Consider the following 20,220-nt stretch of genomic DNA (forward strand, 5'->3'; position numbering starts at 1 on the left):
CTCATGCATAGAAGGAAACTAACAATCAAGATTACATTTTTATGATCTTATACACTTGAAAACATCTAGAAGGACAATCCATTTGGGTCTAGAGCATGTCATACCCAAGAACATCATTGATTTGGGAAAAAAGCACATAATAACATCATACAAGCTAGATCTAACCAAATAATCATCAAGGTATAAGCTTTATACCTTCTGGAGATGTATGAAGGTGCAAAATTTCCAAATCCAAGGTTGCTCCAAGCTTCCAAGTTGTTCTCCTTTCTTTCTCCTTCCTCTATGAACACCAAAACACACACTAATGGCTCAAAATTCTCTCAAATGGATTAGGGTTTGCAAAGGGGTCGAAATTTGGCTGGAGGCTGATAAAAGGAAGAAGACTTGGGGTGTAAGGATGTTTAAATTGGGTTTAAACCCTAATTTTTAGGGTTTGCACCCTGTCCATGTACACCCAGCGTACCAAATGTTCGCCTAGCGTGATCAACAAAACCCCTAAAATTACAAAAATGCCATTTTGGTCCAATTTGCCACAATTCTCATATCAAGGGCTAAAATGCAATTAATTCTCATTCTTAAGGGTAAAATGGAAATACCTCAATATCTAGATGTTACAGGAAGACTCCACTTAAATGTACGACACGCACATCATTTTTTACTTCTATTAACCTTAGTTATTATGATGTTTTTAGAAACAATTTTATTCTATGGCTTGATAGTGTTTGAAATGATTTATAAGTTTAATATTCTAGGAAAATGTTTTGAATAGTTGACTTAGTATTTATATAAGAAATTTTTGATTTGAAATTTGGGACGTCACAACTTGATCACAAGGCGATTAGGTTTGCTATCTATAGAACGTAAAACAAAAAAATGAGGAAAAACATGGTGAAAAATGGAATAAAATCACATCAAGAACAGAGTTTTAACAGAAAGATCCACATACCTAACATCAAAAACCGAGTTTCTGAGAATTGGGAAATTTTACAAGAAAATGAATCCCATTTGGATCTTTGAGGAGGATGGCTTGTCCTTCTTCTTGTTGCACCTTGTACTTGATTGCATCTATAGAATAGAAAAAAAAAAGACGAAGAAAAAAACATTGTTGGACCCCTCTGGGGAGTGAATTTCAGTTCAGACCCCCCCCCCCCCCCCCCCCCCCCAACACACACACACATACACATGTAGATGCCTTTTAAACCAACTTGGGAGTCAATTTCAGTTTCGATTTCACATATGCACGCACAAACTCCATGAACACACATCACACATACACTCTCTCTTGCAGACACATATACGAGTTCGTTGATTCATCGGACCCCGTTCGTTTTATTTTTATAGTCTATAAGGAATACACTATAAAAGACTTTGTGAAATTCATAACTTCTTCATACAAACTCCGTTATCGACGTTCTCTATATCGACAAATTCGTATTTATGTAGACATGAACTTTAGTTTACATTGTTTTGTCTAACGAGTAACCTATTTTCGTTTTGTATTCTGTGACACATACTGATATACTTTGTCGAAAGTGAAACTTTGAAAAATCATAACTTTTTTATACAAAGTCAAATTTAAACATTCTTTATACTCACAATATTTGTAATCACGACTACTACAATTTTCGTCAAGATTCTTTATACTAAATAATATTTTATTTATAAATGTTATTTTATTGTTGTTCGATAAATTTATAAAAAGATTTATACAAATATTATATACCCAAAATATTTGTCCAGGTAATACATATAGAATAAATATTTATATAATCCGTAACGCAGATAAAGAACAATTATCCTAATCGAGGATTTTAATTATTCAGTAATATGGATAATCATAACTATTATCCTTTAAACGTGTAACCCTAACTAGTAGGTGTTACAGATCTTTCATTAGAATGAAAAAAAAAAAGTAAAAGGTGATTATTTTTTTGGGTTTTGAGAAGATTTGTCTAAAAATGTATTATAGTTATTGTATTTTAAAACCCTATAAAAAGTATAATATTGGTATAAAATATATTTTAAAATGTAAAATGAAAAATGAAGGGAAGTGAAAGATGACCATTTTTCTAGGTTTTGAGAAAAGAGTGAAGAGAAAATGAAATGACATCACATTTTAAAAAAATGAAAGGTGGAAAAAAGATATATCTTCCGACCTTATTATGGACTCGATCCTCACTTCTACTGGACTAACCCATATTATATATAGTTGCATTTCATACCATATTTTTATTGTTGGTTTGACAATCTAACAATACACTTTATAAACACGCATTCTTTCGTTGTGAAAATTGGTTTGAAGATTTCTTCTACAAAAAGTACAGTAATTTTATAGGCATAATTGCAAAATTACTATTTAAATGTGATTTTTTTTAGCATATTGTGTTTGTGTTTTTGTAGGTTAAATCTATGATTTTTTTATAACTTTTTTCTTAAAACGATATTGTTTTATGCTGATCACAGGTCCAACGGTAATTTTATAAGTAACACCTATTGAATCAGTGGCTATTTGGAAAATCGTAATCTTTTAATTAAAATTTGTAAAAAAAAATTATGAGAATTAGCTTTTGCTCATATTTCTCATATTTAGCTTTTTAAACATGCTTATGTAATATATGATTATTTTAACATATGCTTATTTTAATAAATAACTTTTAATTATCGACACTTTAATCAGTGACGCTATTCAGACATAATTTTCAAAAACACATAAACACATTTTCAATTCAAAGGACCTAACAATAATAAGTTAAATAAATATATTAGTGTGCTAAAAATGAAAACCGAGATATAACTAGAGGAGTAAAAAGTAATTAGGGGTTAGCAGAAACCAAACCAAAACTCAAAAAAACAGAATAACTACATAAATTGAAGCTGAAAAACAAAACCGAAACAAAAACCGATGACAATATTTTAAATTATAAAAAGTCGAAAAGTTTTGGTGCGGTTCAGTTTTATATTGAATAACCGCATTAAGTTAACCGAAATAACCGCATAATTTAATATATTATTTAAATATTTATAATAATATTATTTAATTAATAAAAATATATTGGCCGAAAAAAACAAGATGTAAGCCTCTAATGTTTGATGTGTAAATGGTGGTTATTTAAGTGTTAGACATGTTGGTTGAATGAAATGAAACAAATATAACATAATAAAATGCAACTTGCAAGAATAAAATGAATCAAAATGGTAATTTACTTACAACAAAAATTTAAAAATAAATAAAAGTCAACAAAATTCTACAAATAAAAGAAAGTCAATTGAAAAATCTAGTTTGGACATGAAAAACCACACTAGTTTAACCGCAAAACTGCACCACCTCATTTTGTGGTTAAAAATCGAAACCGCGCCAAAATAATCGGTAACCCCAAAACGTAACCGAATTAAAACCGCAATTTTCAATTTTTGACTATAAATAACTGCAACTTGTGGTTGCAGTTTAGTTAAAAAAAAACGCACAAAACTGCATTGTAGGGGCGAGCAAAAACCACACCGCAACTAAAATTAACCAAAAAAACCGCATAAACCGCAACCGCAATAAAAACCGATGCTGAGGTTCTCTGTTTTTCAAAAACCGCAAATTTACGGTGCGGTGTGGTTATTAGTTTTCAAAAACCACAAAAAAAACCGCATTGCACCGCATATACTATATACAATTTTTTTTTATTAATTATTACTATATTAAATATTAAAAATAAGACAATTTTCATGGATGAAAGAAGGATAAAATTCTAGAAGACAAAAGTGTTAGTTTTTTCGTATGTTTAACTTTGAAAATGGTGAAATTTGACAATTTTAAAATATTTATGGTTAATTACTAGTTATTTAAAGTTTTTAAGATATTAGTTGTTTGTAATTTAAGTTAATTTTCTTATACCTTATGATTTTTTATTATTACAAGTAATATGTTTAAACTTTTAAAACTGTTTGAACTTTAAAGTGCGGTTAAAAACCACACCAAATCTATGCGATTAATAACCGAAACACACAAAAATAAACCGCACCGTAAAAATAACCGCACCAAGCGGTTTTGAAAATGGATTAACCGCATTTGCAGTTAGTGGTGAAGTTTTGGCCAATAACCGCACTGATCCGCAACGCGCTCACCCCTGTCGCACTGTGTTCACTCCACAAGTAATTAGTAATTAATTTTACAACCCATATAAATATTGTTGTTGTCTGGTAGTGGGTGGTTGTTAGGGTATCTACGAGGGAAGATGACTTGCCGGAGATATTGACCTACAACGTTGGTCACATCTTCACTCGCGGGCACCGATTACCATTAAAGTCATTTAACTCCCGAATAAAGATGCATTAATTTTTCAAAGATCATCATAAAACTACTAGACTTTGGTAAAAAAAAAAAAGTTAGAAAAAACATTTGTTTTATGAAGATCTTATTAATATTTCGTTTAAAAGTACTAAAAAAACACACTTTAAAAAATACAATAGATTTAGCTTAATCACGATTTGATATTAAAGGTTTGTCAAAAATCATAAAAATGGTACGTTTCATTTTAAGTAGATCTAACAATTTGTGTCTGCGTGTCATGTATTCGTGTCAGACACGAATTTACACGACATGGATTATAAAACGTGTTTGGGGTATCAAACACGAACATGACACGTAAAAAATTCGTGTGACACGTGACACGACGCGAATACACACGTTTTTTAGCCGTGTTACATGAAAAAACATGAATAGACACGTTTTTAATGGCGTGTTTGTACGTGTAAATATATATGTATATACGTGTTTGTAGGTGTCATGTGTCAACACAAATTTGTATCGTGTCTTATACATGTCTTAACAGGTAAATTCATTGACACGTGTAAGACACGAAACACAAATTTAAAATACGTGTCAGACACGAATAAACACGAAACACGAATTTCTAAAACACATACGAAAAATTTGTATCGTGTTCTTGTCGTATTAATCGTGCCATGTATCAAATTGTAAGGTCTGATTTTAAGAAACCAACCATATCTTTGAAAATTATAACGACAATGTATTTCGTAAAACCATCGTAAATTCTAAAAAAGTTTTTTGTTAGACGTTGTTTGAAGTAACTTTTGAATTTTGAATTTGTTGTTTTAACTAAAAGCTTGAAATTATTACTACCGAACAAATTGTAAAATGTATAAAAGAGTTCCCATTAATAAACTAGGAATGGTTGAAGTCGATGCGACACGACAAAAATATATTACACGAAATAAATGGGACGAATCAAATTTTAAATTCTTGTTCGTGTCCTATTCATGTCATCTATAAGAAACACGAAGTTGTGTTGTGTCGTGTTTATGTCCGTGTTCAAAATTCAACACGATAATACGATAATAGCAAAAACCATCGTGTTCGTATCCCTATTCTAATAAAATAATAGTTTTAATATCTTTTTGACATGTGTCATCATATTAGGCCTCCTAATTAATACATATTTTTTTTTTACTATGTGTCACCCTATTAAACCTCTTAATTAATGCATGTCACTTGTCAACCACTCAACCTATTAATTCTCTATTTCAAATTTTAAAATTTTCACTTTAATTATAGTAAATTAATAACAATGCAATAAAAATTATAATAAAATTAATACAAATTATAAGGTGATATAATTTCTCATATTTATTTAAATTAACGATTATAATTGATTAATAATTTTGTGTTCTAACTATTAAAGTTTAATTAATTTTGTAGCCGTGGTTTCATGGGTTATAAACTAGTAATGTATATTTAGTAGTATTATATGTTTTATGTTATTTTTTTGTTGTGTTTCTTGTTTTTGTCATGTTTAAATTATCATTTTTACAAGAATTTGTAGTATTAGATTATGCAAATGGTAAATTTTATTGTGTTTTTCTTCTTTTTATTGAGTCATGTTTGTTTTAACGAACAAATCCACAGTGTTGTGACGTGTCATAACAACAGTGTCATATTCGGGTTAAGAAAAAGTAATTCATGTTATGTCAGGCAAAAAAAACACGAAACGACAAATGTCAGCCTAATATAAACTTCTTTATTCTATCGGGACTTTTATGTAAAGGGAAAATGACTTAGAAGGGTAACTACCTCTTATCCGTGTTTACATATTGGCAACTTCTTCTTTTTTGTACATAATAAAGCAACTAACTTGTTTTAACTGTTTAAATTACACAAATATTACCGGTTAATACCTGTTTTAACCGGTAACTCAAAGGAAAAATGACTTAGGAGGGTAACTACCTCTTATCCGTGTTCACATATTGACAACTTCTTATTTTTTGTACATAAGAAAGCAACTAACTTGTTTTAACTGTGTAACATCCCAAAAATAATGAACAAAAGTTTCGTTTTTAATTTAATACTAAAACCATAATTGCCAAACCATTAATTTAATACTTCGCCATCGGACCCCGTCCGACATCAGGCCCCGTCTGACATTGAGCCCCGCTCGGTATACAAATCTGTCTCTCTTAGGCCCCGCCCACTAAACACATGCAATCATATAACATGCTAACACATAAAGAAACGTACTCCACCATATCCCTGTCCTAAGAAACACACCTTGCTAATAATGAGATACGGAACTTCGTCCGTACTTAACTAGTTCCAGCAAGGGCTTCAACAGTGCAAGGTGAGTCTCCTCACTGTGTGAATGGGTCTAAGGCCACAATGTCAGCCAATGTAGTCTATGAGTAGGAAGACACGGGGGTTAGCCCTAGGCATTGTATGCTAGTATGTTATTCCAGACCAAGGTCCGATGTTGGGCGGGTGCCCGAGGAATGTTTGCATGTTAGATTATACTTGTTGTCTGTGTGATACTTGTATGTGCCTGGTAAGGAGGTGAGTGTGGGCGAGGTCCCATATTTCATCACTAGCTGAGTACGGACGATGTTCCGTATCTCATTATTAGCAGAGTATGTTTCTTAGAACATGGATATAGTAAGGTATGTTTTTTTATGTGTCAACATGTTATATGATTGTATGTGTTTAGCGGGCGGTGCCCGGAGACAGGCGAGGCCTAAAAGAGACAGACTTGTATACCGAGCGAGGCTCGATTCCAGGCAGGGCCTGATGCTGGGCGGGGCCTGATGTCAAAGTATTAAATTAATGGTTGACAATTATGATTTTAGTATTAAATTAAAAACAAAATTTTTGGTCATTATTTTTGGAATGTTACACAGTTAAAACAAATTAGTTGTTTTCTTATGTATAAAAAATAAAAAGTTGCCAACATGTGAACACGGATAAGAGGTAGTTACCCTCCTAAGTCATTTTCCCTTTGAGTTACCGATTAAAACAGGTATTAGCCGGTAATATTAGTGTAATTTAAACAATTAAAACAAGTTAGGTGTTTTATTATGTACAAAAAAGAAAAAATTGCCAATATGAGAATACGAATAAAAGGTAGTTACCTTCCTAAATCATTTTCCCTTATGTAAATTGAAGTTTTGCAAAACGAAAAAAAATTCATGCTTTGATAATATAGTAGTATTCTGAAAATGACATTCGACTAATAACCAAGGGACTATTTTAGTAATTACTCTCAAGTTCACATATAAAGTTGCCAGTGGTGATAGGTGGTTGTGAGGGCAAACCATTAATATCTATGGCCGACAATTTACCGGAGAAATCGAACAACAACGTCGGTAACATCTTCACTCAACTTGTCTCCGCCGTGAAATCGAAATCGGTGCCGGACAAAGACGCTGAGCAAATCTACGAATGGCTGTATGCGGCCGCACCTTATCTCATAGTTGCCGCCATCTTCTGGATCATCGGCGTGTGCTGCTGCCGCTGCTTGTGCGGAAGAAGACGGTCGGCTGGGAGAATGAACGCACCCGGGAGACGTCCGACGAGGTTGCCTAGGGCTGCTTTTGAGCGTAACCCTAGAGGCTATTTCCGAGACCTTCGTGGCAGGCCTAACGATTTTTCGTATAATTAATTATGAACATTGTTTCAAGTTTCAAGTTTAGCACAATATTAGGCTAACGTTTTCTGTTTGGAGGTTCTAGACTCATCGTTGTCATTGAGTACGTATTTTTTCTGTCCTTTCACAAGTTTCAAGTTTAGCACAGTTTTTATTTTATTTTATTTTTTATTGTTGTTGTAATTGTGTTCCAAAACAAGTTAATGATTGATGTTTTTTTTAATAGCTTTTCACTAAATTGCCGATACAAAATGGTAAGGTTATGGTTATTTTGCTAAAGTGATAAAAAATAACCACTTCCATTTATAGTAGTGTAAAACACGATCTACTTGGCTACTACTTAGACAAGTATTTGGAATGCTATTTTTTTCAAAATAAGTTAAATTTGGAGAAAAATTGGTCCAATTAAAAAAAAAGAAAGAGAAATTAAATTACCTCCTATATTTTATACTTAAAATTATTCTTATCCAATGAAATATTGACAAATCATCATTCAATTTAATTTTATTTGATACATTCCTAATATGGTCTTAATGCGTTAGTTAAAAAAATATGGAATGATGACACTTGTCATAATTTAATTGGGTAGGAACATTTGTAGACATAAAAAGTAGAAAACAATTTAATTTCTCAAAAAAAAAAAAAAAAAACAGTCAAACTCGGAAAGTTTGCCTTTTTTTAAATAAAATCTATATATTCATTTATGATATTTATCTATTTTTGTTATAAAATTTATTGAACGTATGATATTTGTTATAGTATAATTTTGCCAAAATTAATTATTTTTTAAATTTACAAAATACGAGTACTCTTAATCTAGACCATATACTCGCTAATCGACCAAGATAGAAACGACTAGTGACTTTTAAAATACTCTTCTTTGCTACCCGACCCATAGCTTTCTATTTTCATTTAAAATGTACTTTTTTATTCTTGACAAAACTGCAATTTAGTCCTTGTAGTTTGTAAAAAACTTTGGATAGGGTCCAAAAAGTTTTCGACTTGCATGGAAGATCCAAAATCAAGGTTTTTCTGTGTTTTTAGACATCGCAGGTAAGGAACGAACTAAACAGTCAATCCTCTTGATTGATCGAACAGGAAAACAATAATAAGGTTCAGAATCGGACTTACAGGGGTCACAAGGGGTGACGAGGTTGGTTGGAGATGTGATCAACGGAAGCAGTGGCTAGTGACGACAGTGGTTCACAGCAACGACGATATGGTGGAAGGGGCTGCTCCGACGGCTTCTGTTGCTTCGTTTCTAATAAGCTCGACGAGAAGGAGGGCAGGAAGAGGATGGTGGTGAACGGAAACCACCAAAATAAGGTGGTGGGGGCTGTTGGTTGGTAATCCAAGGAAGAAGGGGGGTGGAGTTGGGTGGTTCCCGGTGGCACAACCCCAAGAACGACAGGGAGGCTGTGGTGGTGGTGTTTATGGGTGCTTGGGTGGTACCTAGTTGACTTTCACAAGGAGAGAGAGAGAGAGAGAGAGAGAGAGAGAGAGAGAGAGAGAGAGAGAGAGAGAGAGAGAGAGAGAGAGAGAGAGAGAGAGAGAGAGAGAGAGAGAGAGAGAGAGAGAGAGAGAGAGAGAGAGAGAGTTATTTTCTTTTCTTTTTTTAAATTAAAATAGTATCTAAAAAATGAAAAAAAATAAAAAAGAAAGTAAAAGGGTATAACCGTCTTTTCAAGTTTTTTTGGACCAAAAACATAGAAAAACCTTGATTTTGGACCTTCCATCCAAGTCGAAAACTTTTTGGACCCTATCCAAAATTTTTTGCAAACCACAAGGACAAAACTTTGCAGTTTTGTCTTTATTCTTTCATGTTTGTTTTTAGCTTTTCATCTATGCATTTTAATTCACATTTTCTTGAATCTAAATTTGAATTTTGAATGGATTTTACTTTATTAAAAGACATTCCACTAAATCATTTTCTTTCAACTCTTTTTGACCAATTTGTAGAGTTTCCCTTTCATCTTAATTTATTGACGTTGATGCTTTTCTGGGCATTTGACATTTACGTTACTTTTAGAAACTGAAGTGTTCGCAAAAGGTTATCTTATACATATCATGTATAAGAGGTTTATACTTGAACTTTATACATGACCTTATGGAGGAAGATCTTGCTATATTTGTAAATTCGTGGTACATTATGTTAATTCTATATGAATTTCTATGCACCAACTTATCGACTTAGTAATAGTAGTAAACAAATTATATTTTAATGTTCTAGGATGATTGGAAAATAGAGCACATAAGTGTCGAATAAGGGTATATAACCTTGAAGTTCTTTTTGGGTACTTTGGGTGCCTATTGAAAATGAGCAAAATGAACATTTTGTAGGTTAATTAGTAGTGTTGATTACATTGGTAAAACATGAGAAGCTCTACATACATAGATGTGATAATATAATTAGCAAGGTTGATATATGTTCAAATTTAGAGTTATTGCTACTATCATCTTCAACTTCGATTTCGACCTAACCACCGACATTATCATTTGTTTCGAGCCTTAGAAGATAACAACATCATCTATTATTCCATGAGATTCATCTACTGTATTTTCATGTAAATATGGAGCAAGAAAACTCTATGAAAAGATGGTGGTTCAATTCCATGTTATTTAAGGAGTTCGAACACAAATGTAAGCTAAGTAAATCAATGCAAGTTTAGCGGTTAAATGACCGTCATCAAAATTAAGAAGCCATGATTCATCCAAAATTTAACCAAACAATATGTTTTATTAGCAGATTCATTAAGAGTCTTTATTTGATTCATATTATAATCATACAGTCTCTGTCAAATAACCCCTAACTTCAAAGTTTGTCAAACATCGACTAAAAGTCTTTATTTGATTCAGATTATAATCATACAGTCTCTGTCAAACAACGCCTAGCTTCAAAGTTTGTCAAATATCGACTCATGAGGGTTTCACAAAATGATATAACAATATTGGGTTACAACCATTATTTTAAATTAAATCCAACAATCACCTTTTTATAGTATATCTAGAGGGGTAAAATACTAAAATGGTCAAAATGGCTAGACTTCCATTTATGAACTATCGAAGAACCTAACCCAACCATTTATGGAATCAACAGACTTCTACCCACTACCCATCTAATACAACTCTTTATGGATCCGAACCAAAAAATTGAAACTGAAATTAAAAATAAAAAATAAAAAATAAAAAAAATAAATAAAAAAGATCCAAGCAAACGAAAAGGAAACAAAACCAAACTAGCCTAAAGTATACCGGACTGGAGACTGGGTCCAAGACCGCTTTTGTGCGGTCTACATGTACGATTTACCCCCAAAAATGTGTTTAGGTCTGATTCATGTGACGCCAAGGAGGTTCACCCAAATACGAGCACCATGGACGACTTGCCGGAGAAGTTGACTATCACCGTTGACGATATCTTAAATCAAATCGTCTCCGCCGTCACCAACTTCTTCCAGTATCTGACCGGTGCATTCAACAAGGATTTCCCACCAGACACTCCTCGCCCCTGGTTCGACGTCGCCGCACCCTATCTCATAGCCGCCGCCGCCTTCATCACGTGCCTGTGCGTCTCCCACTGCTTGTTCTGGTGCATCTCCGCCGTTCTCATCCGCTGCTTCAACGCCCTGTGCTCACTCGGTCGGTGTTTGTGCTGCTTAAGAAGATCAGATTCGGATGAATATATGATGATGATAGCACCAGGTAGATCTCCATTGATGTTACCAAGGGCTGCTTTTGAAGCTAACCCTAGAGGTTACTTCCGTGACCTTCGTGGCCAGCCTAATAATTTTTCTTATTCAGTATAGTTACATATTCTACGTTTGTGATGGATAATGGATTTGGGATTCCCTTTTTCATCTGGTGTTCATAGGTTCGATTTATGATTTCAACGAAAAATCATTAGATTTAAGTCAAGTTGTTTGTTCCTAAAATTCCAGGCTTAACAACAAAAACCTAGTTGTGGTTGTAATTTGGAGTATTTTTAGTACAAATGATTGAAATCTCATAATTTATTGTTATCTTGCTTCATCCATCCAAAGTCACATTTCTTCATCAATCAAACCTTGTGAAACCCTTTTGGAACAAAATTCTTACCAATTTGTTACACAGAATGCGTGTTTGATCATATGCTTATGGAATGAATTATAACAAGAATTTGAATTTGCTTCAAATGATGCCAACAATGTTATTCTATATGGGCAATAATTGAATCAATGTAGAGAGTGATCGTGAATATGTTAAAACAGATGGTGTCATGCACCATGGATCATAAGTCTTTGTCCTTATTCCAAACACTAAAATCCCTTATAAATAATGCATCAAATCTTTTTCCAAAAAAAAAAAAAACAGCTAAATCTTCAAAACCATGGCTCTAGTTCTGGTTCTTATAATCATCATATCAAGTCTATTTCTCCTTCGATCTCTCTTTACATATTTGAATAACACATGGTGGACTCCGATTACAATACAAAAGATGATGAAATCACAAGGAATCAAAGGTCTTCCATTTACATTTCCTCATGGAAACACCAAAGTAATCACAGCCATGAGAAACCAATCCATGAGCCAATCCATGGATACATCACATGATATATTTCCACGAATTCAGCCACATGTCTACTCCTGGATCAAAACCTATGGTAAAATTTTCTATAAAAACATAAACCAATGTTACTTATATACACGATTATACATTTTTTTTGTACTTTCTAGGGATGAATTTTATAAATTGGCATGGTTCTCAAGCACAACTTTTTGTTAATGAACCGGAGCTTATAAAGGAAATATTAAATAACCGAGAAGGAGCTTACCCTAAAATGGACATGGAAGGGTATGCAAAGAAGTTATTAGGTGAAGCTCTTATAACTAACGAAGGTGAAAAATGGGCAAAAGTTCGAAAACTTGCTAACCATACTTTCCATGCCGAGAGCTTGAAGGTGATCATCATCAATTTTCAAAGTCTTAATTTTTAGCGACGGATTCGTCTGTTGCTAATGCTTGGTTTTTTAGTAGTGATTTTAGGATGAATATGATATGTTTCACAGAATATGATTCCTGAGATGAGTAGAAGCATTGGGGAAATGGTAGAGAAATGGAAGGACTATGAAGGTAAAGAAATCGATGTGCATAAAGAATTTGGACTAGTAACAACTGAAGTGATATCCAGAACTGCTTTTGGAAGCAGTTATGTTGAAGGGAAGCATATATTTGAGATGGTTGCGAAACTAACAGAAATAACTGTTAGAAACATCTATAAATTACGCTTTCCAGGTATTAGGTATGGAAATTGAATCTCAATTCGGTCACTAATCCGTTGCTAATGTCCATAGTTTAGCAACGGATCGCTAAATCTGTCGCTAAGTGTTTTGGAATGATTTGCATATGGTTTTTTAGTTGGATAATGAAGACGAATGATGAAATTGAAGCTGAAAAACTTGAAAAGGCGATAAAGAGATCGATTCTAGACATTGTAGAGAAAAGAAAAGCGGATGCAGACGAAGATGCTGGTAATTTTGGAAGTGATTATCTTGGACAACTTGTGAAAATTGCTAACGATTTTAATGAAAAGAAGAAGATCACAATAGAACAAATGATCGATGAAATCAAAGCGATATATGGTGCTGGACATCTAACAACCACAAACTTGCTTTCATGGACTGTTTTCCTTTTAGCAACCAATCAAGAATGGCAAGAAAAAGTAAGAGAAGAAGTCCTCGAGTTATTTGGTCGCGAAACCCCAACTTCAGATGGCATCGCAAGACTTAAAACTGTAAGAAAATTGTTTCATTTCTGTCTAAATTTGACACATAATGAAATTAAATACAACAAAGTGATCAAGTTTCATAAAAGGAAATCATTTATTGATTTCGCGGTGTCTAAAAGTTCACAATCAACGAAGCTAAATTTACTAAATATAAATATTGCCGGATTTTAGAAATTTAAAATGAACACACTAAGTAGATATATAATCACATGTTTTTTTTTTTGAAAAACAAAATCACATGAAGCTCCGACTCGTTGAGAACTTTCTGTTCATATAAAATGGTTTTCGAAACTCCTAACTAATAAAAAACTATGCATGTTTGAGGTTTTGTCTATTTCTACAATTTTGTCATCCCCATTTATCAATAAATGCTTTTGCTAGATCCTCAAATATGCTTCACATCAAAATTAAACCGATTTTTTAAATTGTAAATTGTAAATTTCTTGAAAATGCAGATGAACATGGTGATCAATGAGTCACTTAGGCTATACCCTCCTGTGATTACAATGACAAGAAAAGTAGAGAGGGAGATCAAACTCGGAAACCTTACTCTTCCTGCTAAAATAAATATTTTCGTTTCAATTCTTGCACTTCATCACAATGAAGAGATATGGGGCAAAGATGTTCATTGTTTTTTACCCGACAGATTCGCTAATGGTGTCGCGAAAGCTACCAAGAACAATGTTGCAGCATTTTTGCCTTTTGGGATGGGGCCTAGAACTTGTGTTGGTTTAAATTTTACTACAAATGAAGCAAAAATTGCACTTTCGATGATCTTGCAGCGTTATAGGTTGAGTCTTTCGAGTAATTATGTTCATTTTCCAGCTGATGTGTTTATACTCACCCCAAAGAAAGGTGTTCAAGTTATTCCTCATAAGGTTTGAATAATGATTGGATTTTGTTTGTGTTATTATGTGTTTTGATTGTTATGTTTGTAAGATGTAATTGTGTTTATTGTTTATTAATAAGAAATTGTTATAAGGATCGGTGATGAAGATATTGTTAAATCCATTTCCTGCATACTTCGAACTCTATAAATTATAAAAGATAGCCAAATGATTCAACTTTTTTTTTCTTTTAATAAATTATTATAAGAGTATATTTGTCCTTTAACATCACTATGACTCATGAGTGCACTATTATATACTATTGTAGTACTATTGATATGACATTGGTATTTTATAGTTATCTCTTAATCAAATCGTAAACCGATATTCATGGATGATGAAAGGATGTGTTTTTTGGTAACGAGTGCGATCATGGATGGACCACTCAATAAACATCATATATCTAAAAGCAATGATTAGTTTGATCGTACCTTTTTTATGAATAAATATGCAATCATTATCATAATGTGACTCAAATATTTTAGATTTTGGTGGACCAAATTTTGTGTGTAATAATTGAATATGTGGTCCATGCGGTTTACATGGCCTTGGCTTAACAATACTTGGTTTTTCTATTAATATGCGGGTTGGGATTTCAGTCTCGTTAAACATATGGACGTATGACTTTACCATAAGTCACTTTTAAGTATAAATTTTGTTGGCTTAGGGTTAAATGCTTATTTACGCCTTGATATGCCAACAATGTTATATACAATATTTTTTTTTACCTTTTCTCTCAAAGCTCATCCCGCTTTCATATGAGAGTATAATCTAATGATGATTATATTGTTCAGACATCAGGGTAAGGGTGTAAACAAGCCAAAATGATCCTAAAACCTAATCATGCTCGATCTCTGTTTGTTAAAATTTATAAAACACAAGCTCTGAGTCTTTCAAATGAGACTCGAGCTCGCCTTATTAATAATCTACAAACTCGAGCTCGACCCGATTTGTCAATCAAGCCTAAACATGATGCCTATTTTGTCAAACAAAACTTAACAAATCATAGCTTAGCTCACTTTAATTTAAAAAGACAAAATTATATAAATAATCCATGTACTTGATCAAAAGTTGCATTTTTAATTTTTGATGTGAATGGTGTCGGTAGTTTCCAAGAGATGTATGGATGGTTGTTGTAATTTCATGTTATCACATATTCAATCTAAAAATACTATTTTACCCTAGTTCAACTTTTATTACTTATTTTTAAGTTATATTAATAAGAAAATTAAATAATCTAATCACTATATATATATATATATATATATATATATATATATATATATATATATATATATATATATATATATATATATATATATATATATATATATATATATATCGCACTAAAACTTTTGAATTCTAGACCAACATTTTGGATTTCGAACTAAAATTTCGGAGTTCAAATAAATAAATAAATAATCTGAAATTTCAAAAACAAGTCAAAAATCCGATGAATAATTCTGGAATTTTGAGAAAAAAAATTATTTTTTTACTTAAATCTAATAAACACTTGAGCACAGGTAGTAATTGTGAAGTATAATCGATATTAGGATATAAAATCAGACATTTGATTGAAATACAGTGACATTAAACACTTCCAAATTGATATTCGGACATAGATGGATAGGTTTCTTTGAAAAAACAATTTGGAAAAAAAAATGGAAGTAATTGATTGGTCTGAGGTTATCGACAAAAAAGATTTGTCTAAGCCACTTCGTTTCTTTTTGTCCAAGTTGCTTCTTTTTTTGTCTAACTCACTTCCTTTTTTGTTTGTCAGTTTCAGGAATATCCCCATTCATAGGTCCGAGATCTACATCTATGAATTGAAAGGTCCGAATGAAAAACAAGACAAAAATTCTCTACAATGACACTGTAGACCAATGGAAGGGATGTAGCGCAGCTTGGTAGTGCGTTTGTTTTGGGTACAAAATGTCACGGGTTCAAATCCTGTCATCCCTACCTATTACTGCTCCTTTGAGCAGTAACGAGGGATTTTTTGAGATCAATTCACATTGGACATATCATATAGAATCTTTCATTGTTATGATACTATTTGATATAATCAATGTTAGGGAGGAAAAAAAATGGAACATATGACTTCACATTTGGATATATAAAAATGTAATCACATAATATTCTTAGAACCTTCAAAACACTTTTCATAATAACACAAAACACAAACTTCTTACAGAACTTTATTGTTTTCACTTGACAATACCAAGAGCAAGATTATGTCATCAGCATATCTATATCTATATCTATACCTGTTAACCACCACAGCAGGACCCACAGGCCGGAAGCGAGTCTACAGAGAGAAAGATAATATCAATAATGTCAGAATTAATAAATAAATCATGTCATAGAAAAAAAAAATTGAAAAAAGTAAATAACATACTGTGGTCTATGCCTCTAACATTGTCTAGTCCACGTGGCGGCCCACGTTGGCCACCACCACCACCGTATGGGCCGCCACCGGGGCCACCACCATCCCATTTCTTCCCGGAGCCGGATTGTTTCTTATACCCATCAGATTTCTCCATCTACAATTACAAATGCATTGCATATTGAGTGAGAAGTTTTATTAGCAATTTAGCATTTCATATGGTGATGAATTTCAAGAATCAAGATTACCGAAAACATAGTAGCAAAGAAAACAGAAATGAAATTGATGATTGCCCAAAAGAAATCAGTGATTGTTCTCAGACGCCATAAGGATCGATTGGATTTCACTACGCCTGAAGAATCAAACAAAAAGTAACTGTAAGTTCAAATTCAACCCGTATATAATACTTGTATGTTGAAACATAATCTAATGTGAATCAAGCATATTGATTTAGAAAATGTAATAAACAGGAGATAAATTTCGTACAATGGATCTAGCAGCTGTAATTAGGATAAACACGAATGACGATCGACAGGTATAATCCAAATTTAATTGAATGAGAACTTGGGAGAAATTAATCAGCATCGTGTCCCAAATAGTAAACAATTTACTATTGACAAACCCTAATTTCTCCGAACTTTTAAGATTTCTATCAGACTATCAAATCCAATGACCTTTCAGAAAATTCAGGATCGTAATGTAATTTTAACCTAGGTACGAATATGATAAAGAGGACCTAACAAAGGATGTAACTTCGTACTTTACCAATTTACGAAATCAAATGCTCCAGAAGAGCATTAATCCAATCCTTATAAAGTAGAATTAGGATCAGAGACTAAGGGTTCCCAATTTCGAGTCAACCTAATTATTCATAATACCAGATCGGGGAAATTTGATTTTAAACAAATTATCAACAATTGAGGAAGATTTCCGCCACGAAAAAACAAGAAATTCAAAGATCATCAATTCAAATATTCATAGATAGACAAAACATAATCTGATAAAGCAATTATGAAAACTGATGTCTTAGCGGACGCACCTCTTTCGACGTAAGCCATTGAAGATTTTACCCAATTCGAGAGTCTTCTTCCTCGGTCTTCTCACGCACAATGGTTTGTGCGTCAAGTTTTGGGAGGAGATTATTTTAAAAGTCCGGATAAAAATTAAAATCTTACGTGGCTAATTTTTATTGGCTTTAGGTAAGACCTGGGTGTGGGGGGTGTGGGTAACTACTAAATGACAATGTTTTAAAAACCTTGTGGACCGGTACCAGGATAGGGAACGATTTAATTATGATTGGGTTTATATTTATTTTTGAACCGGATTGAACTGACTGATTTTAGAAAAAAAAAATCGGTTGAACCGTTCAAAATAAATCGATTGAACCGGTGAATAAAACATATGAAAAAAAAAACAATTTACATAATAAACTTTGGTTATTTTTTTTTTTTCATATCTATTTAGTTTTATATAAATAAAAACATATGATAAATATTATAAAGTTTTTTAATATTTTATATTCATCTAAAATTATATTTGGTTTTGGTATTATACTTTTTCTTTGACGTATATAGATTGATGTAAAACTAACTTATGGTTATATGTTATTTTAATGTATTTGAATTCATTTAAAACTTATTTTTATATGTATTTTTAATGTTTGAATTTGTAAACATCAAATTCATGATATATATATATATATATATATATATATATATATATATATATATATATATATATATATATATATATATATATATATATATATAGGAAAAAACAAGAAAAATATAGAAACCGGTTGATCCGGTGGTCGAACTAAAAAATCGGTTTTTTAATCATTGGTAAATGAGTGTTATCACATTCAAAAAATATCATCTCATATCTTAGGTCAAAATGGTATTATAAAATCAAATGGAGGAAACGTGCAACTTGTTATAACATCTTTAATTTTCCATGTCATCATTTTTTGTTTATTTGTTATTTTTTTGGTATTTTTTACTTTTTTCAATTTCTTTATTTTTGATTGTTTTTTTCTAATATATATTTTTTAATCACATTGGATTAATAAAAAAACGAAACATGCAATTTAATTAACTCTTAGATTAACCATAACATTAAAAAACTTAAAAAAAATTACACAAAAAAAAACAATGTTGAAAGCAAAAAAAAAAAAACAAAAAACAAACAAAAAAAACAAAACAAAACAAAAACGAAAACAAAACAAAAAACAAAACAAAAAAAAATGTTCTAAAAACTAAAAACCGATCAACTAGTCATCCAAATATTGTCTTTCGGTTTTGTACTTGATTTTCTGGAGCCCTAGCACTTCTTGTGGTCCTATATTTGCTTCACTAGCCTGGAGAATTGTTAAATCCTTCGCCATCTAATCTTTCTCTGCTTGCTTACGAAGAAACTCCAAGTGCTCAAGTTGCACATCAACCTTTTGTTGGGTGATCAGATTGTGTTGGTCGAACTTTGTTTTCATTTCCGCCAACTCTTGTGCCATTCTATCAATTTCGTCTGCACGACGTTGAGCACGTTTCGCTTTGTCGCGTCCGACCGGTCAAAATTGGGGGGGAGGGGGGGGGGGGGGGAGATCTCTTTGATGTCGTTGGGGATATCATCTGTGCCTGCGTTGAGGTCAACGTTCGTTCGTGCGTTGGAAACGTCAAACGAACTAGAATTGCGAGACCTCTTTGATTGTGCCTCCTCTGATGTTAACGTCTTATTCCATTTTGGATCTAGCCTAACAATCTCCTATATTTTTTCAAACTCGAAAGCATGCTCCATTTCCACTTGATATTGTTCCCTCGTGGCTTTGTAAACATCAAAATCATTCGCACCACTTTGCCTTTGCGATTCTAGTCTCATGAAAATCCATTAAACTTGGTGCACCGACGACTGATCAGTGTCCACTTGCTGCTAAGCATATCGATATTAATGCGATATGTCTCTTTCTTCATAAGCGTGTGGAATTTGCCGAGCACGACTTCCTAAAACCAAACTCTTCTCATATCATTTCCTACAGTTGGATTCTTTAAAGTCCAACACCACACCATCGCCAAAGCATACTCCTCCTCCGGTGTCCACCACCATAGTGGATGATCTTCTTCCATATCCGCAACTGCCTTCCCTTTCCTTTTCCCTTTTCCTTTCACTTTCGCTTTTCGACTGCTTCCCGCTTGTGTTTCAGGAACAATTTCTGGTGGTGGTTGTGTGGTTGTTTGATGCATGGAAGTGAAAGCATTGAAAAGGTTTTGTTGAAAA

At 32.7% G+C, this 20,220-nt stretch overlaps 2 protein-coding genes across 2 annotated transcripts; one reads left to right on the forward strand and one right to left on the reverse strand.

The window, feature by feature from the left end:
- Window positions 1–12,083: 12,083 nt before the first annotated feature.
- Window positions 12,084–14,675, forward strand: LOC111917812 (cytochrome P450 CYP749A22). Its single transcript, XM_023913455.3, has 5 exons — window positions 12,084–12,556; window positions 12,630–12,853; window positions 12,962–13,194; window positions 13,311–13,686; window positions 14,136–14,675. The coding sequence occupies exons 1-5, from the start codon at window positions 12,283–12,285 to the stop codon at window positions 14,562–14,564; spliced, it is 1,536 nt and encodes a 511-aa protein (XP_023769223.1). The 5' UTR covers window positions 12,084–12,282; the 3' UTR covers window positions 14,565–14,675.
- Window positions 14,676–16,653: 1,978 nt separating this feature from the next.
- Window positions 16,654–18,151, reverse strand: LOC111917811 (uncharacterized). The gene is made up of 4 exons (XM_023913454.3): window positions 17,993–18,151; window positions 17,202–17,305; window positions 16,966–17,110; window positions 16,654–16,875 (listed from the first exon to the last, which is right to left on the reverse strand). The coding sequence occupies exons 1-4, from the start codon at window positions 18,009–18,011 to the stop codon at window positions 16,838–16,840; spliced, it is 306 nt and encodes a 101-aa protein (XP_023769222.1). The 5' UTR covers window positions 18,012–18,151; the 3' UTR covers window positions 16,654–16,837.
- Between the last annotated feature and the right edge of the window lie 2,069 nt (window positions 18,152–20,220).

This window comes from Lactuca sativa, chromosome 4 (genome assembly GCF_002870075.4).
Source record: "Lactuca sativa cultivar Salinas chromosome 4, Lsat_Salinas_v11, whole genome shotgun sequence".
NCBI lineage: Eukaryota > Viridiplantae > Streptophyta > Magnoliopsida > Asterales > Asteraceae > Lactuca > Lactuca sativa.

What these genes read in the sequence shown, in the direction of transcription:
- LOC111917812 (XM_023913455.3), top strand. Translation starts at nt 12,283, where the DNA reads ATGGCTCTAGTTCTGGTTCTTATAATCATCATATCAAGTCTATTTCTC. An exon ending in TCCATGCCGAGAGCTTGAAG is followed by an intron (nt 12,854 to 12,961) that starts GTGATCATCATC and finishes TATGTTTCACAG; the next exon opens with AATATGATTCCTGAGATGAG. An exon ending in GCATCGCAAGACTTAAAACT is followed by an intron (nt 13,687 to 14,135) that starts GTAAGAAAATTG and finishes TTGAAAATGCAG; the next exon opens with ATGAACATGGTGATCAATGA.
- LOC111917811 (XM_023913454.3), bottom strand. An exon ending in TCTTTGCTACTATGTTTTCG is followed by an intron (nt 17,111 to 17,201) that starts GTAATCTTGATT and finishes TTGTAATTGTAG; the next exon opens with ATGGAGAAATCTGATGGGTA. An exon ending in TGTTAGAGGCATAGACCACA is followed by an intron (nt 16,876 to 16,965) that starts GTATGTTATTTA and finishes TTCTCTCTGTAG; the next exon opens with ACTCGCTTCCGGCCTGTGGG.